General features: G+C 36.3%; 1 protein-coding gene across 4 annotated transcripts in view; it reads right to left on the reverse strand.

Annotated features, from left to right (window-relative positions):
- The window catches only part of LRCH1 (leucine rich repeats and calponin homology domain containing 1), a 209,023-nt gene that overhangs the window by 97,401 nt on the left and 97,073 nt on the right, over window positions 1–14,549 (reverse strand). For all 4 annotated transcript variants that reach the window (XM_077158254.1, XM_077158256.1, XM_077158253.1 and 1 more), the window contains exon 2: window positions 8,144–8,288. In XM_077158254.1, coding sequence (XP_077014369.1) covers window positions 8,144–8,288 — 145 coding nt within the window. The remainder of the gene's footprint in view (window positions 1–8,143; window positions 8,289–14,549) is intronic.

The raw sequence follows: 14,549 nt of genomic DNA on the forward strand, positions 1-14,549 counted from the left end.
ATTTTAGTCAACTGATGCCTATTTGTGGAACCCACATATTTGCCAGAATCTTTGCTTACTATTGCTTTTGGAATCTTCTTTCAGGGTTTACGCAACTAATTTGCCAGAAAGGTGTGCAACTCTGAGCTTGGTTCAAAATATTTGGCCTAAAACTTGATTACAGAATACATACAATAAACATTAACAGAACTGTAGGGAAACCCTAATATATCCACAAACATCCCTTTTTGCTAACTTCACATCTCTTACTAACTGATATGTATCAAGCAGACATAAACTGTGTTAGAATAGAGAAGAACGAAGCACAAAATTAAAATGATATTTAATGGGCTTACATAAAACCCAGCATCTAAAACTTAGAAAACATATATTCCTTTCAAGCACACATGGGATATATAAAAAATTAACTATGCATAGGCTATGAACCAAATCTCAATTCAAAAAATCAATATCAAACAGAAAATTTAGTTAAATCAAAAATCAGTTTTAAAAGATAGCATAAAAACTATTCTATAGAAATTTAAAACCTATTGGACAAAGAAGTAATAATGGGAACAAGAAAAAATTGAGGAATGATCAAAAATTACTACATAAAACTTTTGGGAGTCAGCTAAAGCATTATCTACAGGGTAATCTGTAGCCTTAAATGCTCCTATAAGAAAAGAAAAAGAACTAAAAATTAATTAGCTGAATATCCAAAAACTACAGAATGTAGAAAAAGCATGACCCTGTAGGAAAATAGAAGGAAGGAAACAAGATAATAAAGAACAAAAAATAATGAAATAAAGAACCAACAGAGTGGGTCAATAAATCCAAAAACTGATTTAAAACACATATACAATTAAAACAGACTAACCTCTGAAAAAAATGAATAAAGGAAAAAATGCACAAATTTACATTTGTGTAAAGAACCAATTATAGATACAGTAGAAACAGAAAATTACAAAGGCATTTCTTTGCATGAAGGCTAAAGCTGGCTTCCTGGAAAATTACCAACCAGGTTCAAGATGAAACTGTTCTAAGCTGTATAGAATGCAATGGAGCTTAGTTTAAACTAAGATAAAGGTGAAAGTGCTTAGCAAACTATAAAGCACCATAAAATACATCTCACAAATTTCTATCATTATTTATGAAAAAATGTGACCTATGGATAAATCAGTTTCCTGTTTTCTGCCTAAAGTAAAGAGTCGTTGAAAGGCCCAAATATGATGGGGTGATGTTTAGCTACTAAAAAATGAAGTTGTGAGGCATACAACTAGATGAATGAAACTTAAAGACAGCATGTTGAATGAAATGGCAGAAAAAAAGACAAATATTATCATGCCTCACTCATATGGATTAACTATAATATACAAACCCGGAGAACTGAAGTCGAGAGCATGGGTTATCAGGTTGGGGCCTGCTGTAAAGGGTCCTAGATTGTAAGCTATTATAACAGTCACATCTATCCCGGAGTTGTAACTGTTATTTCTAAATTCTGAGATACTGAGATATTTGTGTATAACCCTGGTCGTTCCTTGAAACTTCAGGTATTTATGTGACACCTGAGGCTCAGATTTAGAGCACTGAAGCTATGAAACAGCATTACCCCATAAAGCAACTGTTTAAAAAGCTGAAAAAGTGATCAGACTTTGACTAGAGATATGAATGAAGTTGATATGGATAAGACTAAGGTAAATCAGAATACAGGGTAAAGGATTGTATGGCCCATATTTCAAAACTTCAACCTCTATGAGAGACCAAAGGGAGAGATGTTTATTTGGTGCAAAATTTATACTTTGGGTAGCACACTATCTACCTTAACTTTGTATGGTCAGTTTATTTGAACACCATAATTACATGGTATCTTGAATAAGGTGTGTGAGATCTTGTTGGTTTGTACAGGTTAGCGTGATTCCCTGATACATCCCAGTGTAATTTGGGCAGAGAATAAAAAAGTATTTGCAAAGTTTCTTTGGGGAACTGGGGAGAAAGAAGGAAATATTTAACTTACCCATATGGGGAATTCCTGATATTCTCTCAAGCAGTGGGGACAACCAATTCAATAGGCTAAGTCCTCAATCTTGGGATTTGCCCTTATGAAGCTTATTCCTGCAAAGGAAAAGCTAAGCCTACTGATAATTATGCCTAAGAGTCACCCCCAAAGAACCTATTTTGTTGCTTAAATGTGGCCTCTCTTTCTAAGCCAACTCAGCAGGTGAACTCACTGCCCTCTTAACTACGTGGGACATGACTCCTGGGGTGTAAATCTCCCTGGCAACGTGGGACAGGACTCCCGGGATGAGCTGGAAACCCAGCATAGAGAAAGCCTTCTTGACCAAAAGGGGAAGAGAGAAATGGGATAAAATACAGTTTCAGTGCCTGAGAGATTTCAGAGTCAAGAGGTTACCCTGGAGGTTACTCTTACGCATTAGACAGATATCCCCTTTTTAGTTTATGGTGTATTGGAGTGAATAGAGGGAAGTACCTGAAGTTGTTGAACTGCATTCCAGAAGCCTTGATTCTTGAACACGATTGTATGATTATATAACTTTTACAAAGTGACCGTATGATTGTAAAAACCTTGTGTCTGATGCTCCTTTTATCCAGGGTATGGACAGATGGGTAAAAAAATAAAAAAATACATAATGGGGTTAAAAAAACTAGATAGATTGAAATACTGTGGGTCAATGAGAAGTAGGTAAGGGGCATGGGACGTATGAGTGTATTTTTTTAATTTCTTTTCTGGAGTGATACAAATGTTCTAAAAATGATCATAGCGATGAATACACAACTATGTGATGATAATGTGAGCCACTAATTGTATACTGTGGATGGCCTATATGTGAAGATATCTCAATAAAAGTATTTTTAAAAAAAGAAATGATGATGCTAACGATGGCAATATATTACATAAAGCTCTTTAATATATCAAAGATTATTTTAAAAATCCACACCTCCTTTCACATATCTGTGTTCTTTTTTCTTCCCTTCTTCTCATCTATAACACTTTTTACAGGACTTGGTAAACTGCAGTGCTCTTACAGGGAACATAATAAGTTGATTATCATTGAAATATCAATGTTTCAAAGGGCTTTTATCTATCTTATCAGAAAAATAAATGTAATTTGCAGCTACTTCATTTTGGGATTGCAGAATATGCTTTGAAAATTACTATAAATAGGTAAAAAATCTATGCAGTGAATTATGAGTAGGTATTTAACCCATTTTCAAAGAGAAATCTGCAACACACAGTTCTTAAAAATTCTACTAAGGTCAGAGGCGGAACTGAAAACAAAACCAACAAATTCCAACAGCATTCTAGCTCTCAAAACCATAATGTCCCTTTTGTGTCTCTCTCTTTTTTTGTTTTTTTCAATACAAACATTTATCTAAACCTGTGTATAATGATGTGTATAATGGAAAAATCCTCTTTGGAAGTCTTGCCAAGCAGGGTTATACTAAAAGGAATGGAATCTGATAAGAAATATCCAATTATAAATTCGTGCATGCTTAATAAAACCCATCAACTAACAATGCAAAGAGCAAATTACAGGCAAAACAATAATATAATTGTTTTATATATTTATATATAAATTTATATGGATATTTATATAATATCCAAATTATTTAGGGGCCAGTAATTACAAATGACCATTCAGTCCGTAAGAAAAAGCAAGACTCAAGCCATACATTGCAAGTTGTCCAGATAGATTGGATGCCTCTAATGACCTCTTCTAAATAGCATTCTTCAAAACATATTTTAAAATGTTTAAATATTACTTTCAAATTCCAACATGGTTCACTGTGTCTTGTTCTACTCCTACGACCTGTCATTTTACAAAGTACAACCTAGTTACAAAACACCAGTTCTGATATATGTGTGTCTGTGTGGGCTCACATTGTCCCTTTGAATTAGGTAAGATCTTCGTAAAAGGATGTGGGATACAACTTTCTGTTTATCTGAACAAAAGTCCTCCCATTTTCCCAATTAGAAAACCATCGTCTTAGTTCCCAAAGAGAAGAAATACTAGTTTGCAGTTGAGATATTCTTTAGAAATGTCAGTGCCAGGAGAGGGTGCATTTCTTAAGGATAAAATTAAAATTTTTTGGAACAATGAAAATCAGACTTTAGTTCATGATAAAAAAATACATATATACATTTTAAACCTGTACTTTCTAGGCAACCCTACACTGCAGTTATGTTTCCCCCATTCCCTGTAATCGAGGGCTTAATTCTGAGGATTAAAGATTATTTCTCAGAATGATTCCCAAAGGAATGTGGGGATACAGGTTTTACCACCATCAGGAAGTTGGCTCTTTCTGCACATTGTTTAGCAGCCAAAAAGGATGCCAGGCTTCAGAAAAAGCAGCCAAACAGATTCCTTTTATGGCGTGATAACATTTTGTTCAAGAAACTTCCTTCTTTATAGGCAATGCCTCATAATCCACTCCTAGTAGGCTGGGAGAGATAGGGGCTTCTAATGAACAAACCAGATCCTGGCTTGGTATGTTTCAACTTCAGAAAGTAAAACCACTTAGCAAGAGTTCTGGAAGCAATATGATCAGAAGCTCTACAGAGCTTTCATTTTTTGGCAGTCTCTATTCCTCAGTCTCTCTAAGGTGAAGCTTCTGAGCTAAGTTCCCAACTCTTAAGATCTGTAATAATGGATCTGCAGATGATTCACTTCTATTGTTGACAGCACTTTTGCAACTCTGTTATTTTATTTTCCTAAGGAACATTTTCTTCATGAGCCTCGTCAACAACAACCTCTTCAACAACTTAAAAATAGATTTTAAACTTTGTGTAGCTTTCCTGTGTAACTCAGGCTCAAAATGTTTGTTCCTATATGGGAAAAAAAGTCTTGCTTAATCATTTTTATTGTTCTTGGCCACGTTTCTTGGATTAAAACGCTTTACAACAGGAAGAGGCACAGGGGCACATATACTAAACTAACAATCTTTTGTTGTGAACACCAAGAAACAAAGATTAAAAGCCCAGATCCTTCACACACAGGCAACATAAACAGCAATAAATTAACAGTTTCCACAAATGTGCCATTTCTACCATCTGAGAAAATGTGGAAAACATTTAAGTCCTTTTAACTGCATGTGAAGATTTTTTCCCTGGGCTAATTAAACTCATTTCTACTTTAAGACAGGAATGGGGTTGCTGGCATCCAACAGCCATTTGACATTTAAAGATAACCTCTCCAAGTGATTCTGTCAGGTCAAGAACCCAGGTAGCAATAATATACAATGACCACCACCACCACTGCCACCTCCACCACCACCTCCACCTCCACCACCACCAATGTTTCCACCACCAACGCCTCTACCACCACCACCGCCACCACCTCCACCTCCACCTCTACCTCCACCACCTCCACCTCCACCACCACTGCCACCTCCACCACCACCAATGTCTCCACCACCAATGCCTCTACCACCACCGCCGCCACCACCTCCACCTCCACCTCCACCACCACCACCAATGCCTTTACCACCACCACCTCCACCTCCACCTCCACCTCCACCATCACCAATGTCTCCACCACCAACACCTCTACCACCACCACCGCCACCACCTCCACCTCCACCTCCACCACCACCACCACCTCCACCTCCACCACCAATGCCTTTACCACCACCACCTCCACCTCCACCTCCACCTCCACCACCACCAATGTCTTCACCACCAAAGCCTCTACCACCACCGCCACCGCCACCTCCACCTCCACCACCACCAATGTCTCCACCACCAAAGCCTCTACCACCACCACCTCCATCACCTCCACCACCAAGTCCAGCACCTCCATACCTCCACCTCCACCACCACCACCTCCACCACCTCTACCACCTCTACCACCCCCTCACCTCCACCACCACCATCACCTCCACCTCCACCACCACCAATGCTTCCACCACCACCACCTCCACCTCAATCACCACCATCATTATCACCACCTCCATTTCCACTTCCACCCTCACCCCCATCCCCATCACCACCACCACCAAGACCATCATCACCAATATCATCACTTTAAAGGTTCTGCATTACAATTTTATGTATATAATTTATATTCATAAAGTAAATGTGACAGGATGTATCAAAAACAATGATATATGTACACATAGTACCTGGCTACCAGAGTTTAGAGGATATGCACACATTTTTCATATACCCTTATATAATGCCTCCAGGAGGTAAGTGACAAAGACATACTTTTTTCTCCATTTATTTATCAAATTCTGTCAAAGAACACAGGATTCAGTACAAGAGAATAGATTTCAAATATGATAAGATTCAAAGGAGGAGATACGAGTAAAGAAAAACAAAACAAAACAAAAATGACCAGTATAAATGGTAGAAAAGAGAGCAGCAAGACAAAATTCAACAATTACAAACAGAAAGCAAAGTTTAAACAGTTGGATGTCTAGTGGTCCCCCTTTGCTTCTTTCCCCTTTCTAGGAGAAATTTCTAGGATTTCATCACAAAACTCTTATGTTTCAACCACCATCAATTTCAAAGATTTCTCTTTGTTCTGGCCTTAAAGAATCCCAAGATTCATACTCTAATTAATTCTTTCTACCCACCTAGAGATAGAAATATGATTCTACTCTCAAGTAGGCTCAATATGAAAATCATCATATGAAAAGCAATGTTATAGCATTTAAAAATAATACAAGTTTTAAGATTAGATTATCCAGTATTTGTAAAATTGTACAGTCTGTAATATCATAGAATGAACATGTAATCTATATCCAAAAATTTCTCAGTGTATATAGACTTCATATAACAACACAAAGTTAAATTTATTGGACTTGTTGCAGGCAAACTACCAGGGATGAAAATGACATAGAAAAATGGAGTAGGTAAGCAAAGTAAACAGACCAACTGGACATGTTCTTGAACATGTACCCTTTAGGGGTTGAGATTAGAGAAGGCAGATTCTTAGGGTGCTGTTTGACCAAAATTTATAGTCATTATGTGGCTCTACCAGGCAATTCCAAAATTCAAACTGGTTGGATGGCCAAGGGACCTGCAGAATTGAAGACTGGATATATGAGCCTGCAGTTTATCCTAACAGTAACCTATATCTTATTAACCAAAAAGAAGATAAGGCCATTTTAAAACATGCCTAGACTTCTTCAATCCCCCAAAAGAAGACAGGCAATCCTAAGGAAACATGACAGAAACCCATTTCTGGCTGCAAAACTTTAAGTTCACTCTGCTTGTTATGCAGCCCAAGCCTTGCTAATCAGCTGCAACCCTTTGCACACCAAAATGATGCAACCAGCTGGAGTAAAGGCTAATCTCAGGTTTGAACTTTGGAGTCCTGTTTTTACAGTAAAGAAAAAGTTGATGAAACAGCTCTCCTTTCTCTCCTGACATCCCACATGTGTGCCAAAGATTCAGGTGCAGGGTACCAAAAACTGGCCAGAGCAACTGGTAGTCACACACATATAAAAACTGAGGCCTTAAAATAACTGATTTTCTTAATATCGTGGCTATGTAAGGTATTAATACCTACATATTGAGCAAAACAACTGCTCAAATAGTTTTAGTTCTCTATAGCAATTTGTAAATCTAACACTCCATGTTATGCAGTCAGAGTCAAAGAGGCCACTGAACCATGCTTAGGAAGCAGTGAACTAAGTTAATGGGCTATAAAGATGGCAAACTTTATGTCTGGCTAGAGTGGCCAGTGTTTCTCTTTAACTTTCTCAAGTGAGTTAAAGGGAACATGCTCCGTCAGTAGGGGAGCAAAATCCCACGGGACCAAAAACTCCCAAAGACTATGCCTTGTCCCGATACCCTAATTCTTTCATTTCCTTTATTTTTTCTCCCCCAAAGTCTACATCAATACTCAAAGACAACATACCAACAACCCACCAAACAGACAGAATATAAAAGACACAATACAAAACATTACCAAAAAACCAAACACCTCATCATACTGTCATTCGGGGAAGTCTAGTCCCAAGAATAATATAAATGGAACTACAAATATATTACAAAAGATATTTCTTAAATGATTTTTATGTGATTAATTCCAGAGTATCAGGAATTGCAAAGAGAAAAAGAAAACCGACAGAAATGAAACTATTATTTTTGTATTTTTTCCATTGAACATGAAAACAGCCTTTGCAGCTCACCTACCTCAAGTTTAGGTAAGTCAGCATCTGCAGATTAACGATGGCTTCAGGAATGACTCTGATACAATTGTGATACAGATTAAGAATTTCCAGTGACACAAAATGGCATAATTCCATCGGAACTTCAACCAGTCTGTTTTTAGATAAGTCTACAAGAAAAAGAAAGAATATTTTGTTACTAAATCTTCAATGTTTCAGTACAATCTTCTCAACCATCAATACTTTTTTTCAGCTGTTTTCTAAATAAACATTACAATCTAAATTTAGACCAATATTATCAGTTTTTTTACCCTTCAATTAGTATATGGTGTTGTGATTTCCATTTCCTAGCATGTTTGCCAAGTCCAAGGATGCTTAGAATATGGAAAAACAAAACAACTGCTGAAATAGTTTTAGTTCTCTATAGCAATTTGTAAATCTAGGCCTATATAAAAAGAACTGAACCAATATTTATATTTCACTCTGCCTGGAAATTACCGCAAACTCTTTCTCCCCTAGACATTTATATAAAGCTGTATCTTTTAATGTATACATTAAATATACACAATAAATAATGAATAATATGTTTACCATGATTTTTAATTCAGATTTTAAAATCCAAAGTATACGTTGTCTCTCCAGCCAAGATATAATCTCTTTTGCATTTTATATTCTCCTCAAATGAACACACGGTAGACAAAAAATATTTTATTCGCTATGAACTACGGATCTCTATAATGCATGAGACTGAAATAAACTGTGTGTCTACTAAGGCTCACACTGCCTGAGCCACCTCCAGTCCTCGAGTAATAAAACTGAACCTTGGGAAGGAAAGGCAAGGTTTGTGTTTTACAGAGCAATGTCAACACACAGGGTGGCTTACAGCATCACCACCCACAATAAAAATATGGGGTGATCCTTAACATCTAAATCTGGGAAAGGTAGACCTGCTTGTTAAATAACGTAAAACACTGACTGTAAAGAAAGAGCCACCACCTGTGAAAATGGCTCAAAAACAACAGAACATCTCATCTTTAGCAGCAGGAGCTTAACTATTATGAACTGAAGATGGCCAATACACCGTATTTCATACTTAAGGAATCATTCACTGACCAATCAAACAAACAAAAAAAAGAGAAGAAAACAACACCAAGCCCATACCACAGATGGAAAAGACGTTGTTACACAGCTATCTTCTCTGGTTGACTCTCCAATAAGTCAATAAATACACACATAAATAGAACCAGGCTTGGATGACCTCAGAGGGGACTCCTGACAAACTTTTAAAGGACAGTTCTGAACTCTACTCTAAAACATAAAAAACAGGAGGGACGTTTCCAAACTTCTTTAAAAAGTGGAATATTAAAACCATCACACAACAAAGAAGGTACGCAAAAGAGAAACTATAAATGATGTTCAATTCTAAACAGCAATAACATTCCTGAATTTAAAAAATATTTGCAAAGAGAACTGAGCAGAACGTAAAAAAGACTAACATACTGTGAACACTGGGTTTATATAAGGATTATATTACTTAAACAATGCCCCATATAAATGGATCCAAAGTGAAACGGCGTATGTTTATCTCCATGGATACTTAAAAGGCATTTGATAAAACTCTGCATTTATTCTTTTTTAAAAAACAACTTCATTTAGACATACTTCAGATTCCATAAAATTTACCCATTTTGAGTACAGTTCAATGATCTCTTGTACCTTTACCAAGAATGGCAACCCCCATCGCCATAAATCAGTTTTAGAACACCTACATCCATTCTTTATTATTATTAAAAAAATAATAAGTTTACAGAAAAATCATGAAGAAAATACAGTTCCTATATATCTTTCTCTGTTATTAATGCTTGCACGTGTGATACCTTCTTACAACTGAGGGAAGATTATTATCATTATCACACTATCAACTACATCCATAAGGTTACCTGTTTGGGCCGTACAGTCCTATCAGGTTTCTGTTGTTGTTGTTGTGATATTTCAGTTGTTTATTCTAGTAACATACGTACAATCTAAACTCCCCTTTCTAGCCACATTACATTCATCCTTCATACAACTGCTTAATAAAAGTAGAACGTTTAGGTATTTCCTTACATAGTCTACATTTACATAAATATATATGTCTAAGTGTGTGTGTGCAGACACACAGACATGCCCATATATGACTGAGAAAGAGAAGGAGAGAGAATGCTTTTGTTTATTGCTAAACCATGAACAGCCAGAAATGTTACCATTCAAGTCAGGACAAAAGAGCACCAACCAATATTACCACGGCCACCTCATCAGCCAATGACCTGAGATGAGGAAGGGAAAGAAGAAACAAATTAGGAAAGGAGAAGACAGAATTTTCATCATTCAAAGATCAGATGACTGTTCTCCTGGAAAATCCAAGAATTATCAACAGAAATACTACTATGAATAATGTAATAATTTAATAAAGACACAACATAGAAAATTAATATACTGAAGCAACAGCCTTCTCACACATTTTTATTCACAAACTAGCTAAAAGACACAACGGAAGAGACCTAATTGATGGTCCTAACAAAAGGGTAAAATGCGTAGAAAATCTTCAGAAATATGCAAGGTTTGTATGAATAAAACATAAAAATGCTAGTAAACAACACCCATATATGAAATATGAGTATTATATTGATACTTATTGATTTAATTTATTAGTTTGATTTATAAAATTTATTAATAGTATATAAATATTCAAACAGTCCCATATCCATAGATATTTAGATATATCCACATATCTCTTCCCTACTGATTTAAAATACCACGTTTATTGCCTGCTTGATTTCCATATATATGTCACTAAAAGGTTTGAGACCTGGATAGTTATCTTAAAGCAAAACAAGCAAAAGGATGACTAGCTACCTCACACCTTTTAATTAAAAAAATTCTCGATGCATCAAATGATTAATTGTGGCAAAGGAAGCAATAACAGTGCTAGAAGAACATATGGGAAATTTGTGTGCATGATCTTAGAATGGCATAAAGTAAGGTTGATAAATGTGATACATAAAACGTGATGGCATGTTGAAACAAAAACTCCACCATATGCATCAAATGACACTGAAGGAGTGGGGATGGGGTGGAGGTAGCTTGTGGAGTCCTACAATTCATAAACCATAGGCTAACTTATTTTACAGATAAAGAGCTTCCGTAGTCTATAACAACAAGCCTGAAAACCCACTGGCAAAAAAAATAATAATAAAGGAAAAATGATTTGAACAGGGCTCACACAGAAATACACGTGGCTTAGCATATGAAAAAAATGATCAACTTTAAATCAAATTACAACTACATGGAATAGCATTTTTCACCTATTAACCTTGTGAATATGAAATTGTTTGATACACACATTTTGGTGTCAAGGACATGGTGATGTAAGCAAAGAATTTTTGGCCATGCAAGCACAATTACAAATGTACATACACTTTGACCTACAAGCTTTTTTATCAACAGATACAATCATGCATCTCTGCAAATGGCATATTTTTCAGCATTGTCTGAAATAGCAAAAGCCAGAAAGGAATCTAAATATCTATAGATATGGGGCTGTCTGAATATTTATATGCTATTAATAAATTTTATAAATCAGACTAATAAATCAATAAGCATCAATATAATATTCATTATATTTCATGGAATAGAATGGAATATTCAACATCATATCCCATAATGGAGTATTAACACTACGCAGCCATTAAAATAAATGGAGGTTCGGTGCTGATCTGGAAGAATCTCCACCATATATTGCAAATGTATATTAAATAAATAATAAAATACATAGATAAATATATTAGCCAGTTACAGAACAGTGCATATAGTATTTGTGTTTTTAAGGGATATTTTTACATAGATGTTTAAGTACAGAGATTATCTCCAGAAGGCCACACAAGAAACTGGTAAAAGCGTTTTTTTCTAGAAAGGGCATCTCTGCCTAGGAGGAGAAGCAGGAAGGAATTTTTCCACTGTAGATTCTTTTGTACCTTTAGAAGTTTAAATAAGTTGCTTGTTTGATTTTAAATATACATATATAATATATGTATATATGATATTCATACACACACATACACATTATGTGTGTATATATACATTTTTTTTCTTAAACAAAGAATCCTTCCATTAACATGTCTAGTCTTTCTCCACATAAAAATTTCATTTCATTTGTAAAGAGTTAAAGGACAGGGCAAGCCACAGTGGTTCAGCAGGCAGAGTTCTCGCCTGACATGCTGGAGACCTAGGTTCAATTTCTGGTGCCTGTCCATACCTAAAAAAAAAAAAAAAAGGCCAGGACAAATTGTGATGAATCATGTATTAAATCAAGGGAAATATTGGGGCAAGCTTCCTTTATAAAAAGAAAGCTCGAAATCTAAACAGAAAAAAAAATCCAGAAATCTCATGGGCTCTTTCTTCCTGAAATTTTTTACTAGTGATGGTAATGTTCGCATGCTTTTTACAATGCTGGAAATTTGCCCAGAAAACACTAAGGTCGTGTCTTCAGATTCAACACTAAGAAAATTCCACAGAAGTTCTAATTTACACTCAAAACTTTACCTTTCCTATGAAAGACTAGGACTGTGTTCTAGTTTGCTAGCTGCCGGAATGCAACACACCAGAGACAGAATGGCTTTTTAAAAAAGGGGATTTATTTCATTAGTTCTTCAGAGGAAAGGCAGCTAACTTTCATCTGAGGTTCTTTCTTATGCGGGAAGGCACAGGGTGATCTCTGCTGGCCTTCTCTCCAGGCCTCTGGATTCCAACAACTTTCCCCGGGGTGATTTCTTTCTGCCTTTCCAAAGGCCTGGGCTGAGCTGCAAGTGCTGAGATGAGGTATGCTGAGCTGTGTGGGCTGTGCTACGTTGGGCTCTCTCATTTAAGCACCAGCCAATTAAGTCAAACATCATTCATTGCAGCAGGCACACCTCCTAGCTGACTGCAGATGTAATCAGCAACAGATGAAGTTCACGTACCATTGGCTCATGTCCACAGCAACAGAACTAGGTACCTTCACCTGGCCAAGCTGACAACTGAATCTAACTACCACATGTCCACCCCTTGTCAACCTGGCAACTGACTATAGTACCCACTTAAATGCAAAAGATATAGAATATATATGGGTAGAGTGTCTCAATAACTATTTTAAGCAATGATAATGTTTTCAATAGTTTCAGTGTCACTAATGCTTTTTTTTTTTTTGCATGGGCAGACACTGGGAATCGAGCCTGGGTCTCTGGCATGGCGAGGTGAGAACTCTGCCACTGAGCCACCATGGCCCACCCCCATTATGCTATTTTAAATTAACTTTTTAATTTATTTTCTAATTTTACACAAAATTGAAAGCAGAGTACTTTTTAGGATAGTATATAGAGTCTACAAAAAAATTACCAATTCTTTAAAAGCATGTGCCAATATTTATTCTACGTGGGCTTGTATTTTAATTGCTGCTACTGGTATGATGAAACAGAAACACTTGTATTCTGAATGCTTCTGACATAAACGTTTGAATTCTGAATACTTTTTACTTACTCACAGGAATCTTAGATCTGAAAAGAATTTTAGAACACATCCAGCTCCATATACTCCAATTTTACCTGTTAGGAAACAAAGACCTAGAAAATGGAGTAACTTTCTCAAATATCTTAGGTGATAGTAGATTTAGAACTGATCCTTTGCCTTCTAGCTTTCAATCATTATTTAGATGTCCCATTATCTCGTAAATTGTTTGTAGTTACTTAGCAATATTTCTGTAAACAAACAAACAAAAACCCAACTAATAAAAAGCTAATATTCAATTCCGGGCTAAGCTTACTTTTCTTTAGCATCATGACTAACAACTTACTAAAAACTTGCCGGAATAATGTTCTAATTACTGTGTGAGTCAGTTTTTCACCAATAAAATGCAGATCGAATTGGCTTTCCTCCCTTTTTATAGTCTCTTCCCCCATCTCCAGATTTGAGGGATAAGTTTAGCATTTTTCCTTGCCCATAATTTCCTCTCTGGCAATCTGTCTCTACCACCCCGGAGCAGGAGCTTCTCTGAAGCCTCGGAAGAGATGAGAGGAAAAGAAGCAATATCTAACCTAGCATGAACTTTTTCTTTGTTTTAAATGGAATCTGATCACTCCTCTTCAATCCTTCTTTTTAACTGTGCTACTCTCTATGTGCTTTTTCAGGAATCTTTTTTGAGAGGCATCAGGCTATACATTATAAATCAAGTTCACTGGTGTCAGCAATGGTCTCTTGCCTTGCTAGAGACCCACGGGTTCATGGAGTTAGAATTTATCTAGGCAACATGCTCCCCATAATCCTGGGCTTATGTTATAGTTTCTACATTAAACTAGGAGAAACTGTGTCCCAAGAACCATAGCTTAGATTCTTCTGAGGTTGTAAAAAAAAGTTTTCTA

This window comes from Tamandua tetradactyla, chromosome 4, assembly GCF_023851605.1.
Source record: "Tamandua tetradactyla isolate mTamTet1 chromosome 4, mTamTet1.pri, whole genome shotgun sequence".
Classification (NCBI taxonomy): Eukaryota; Metazoa; Chordata; class Mammalia; order Pilosa; family Myrmecophagidae; genus Tamandua; species Tamandua tetradactyla.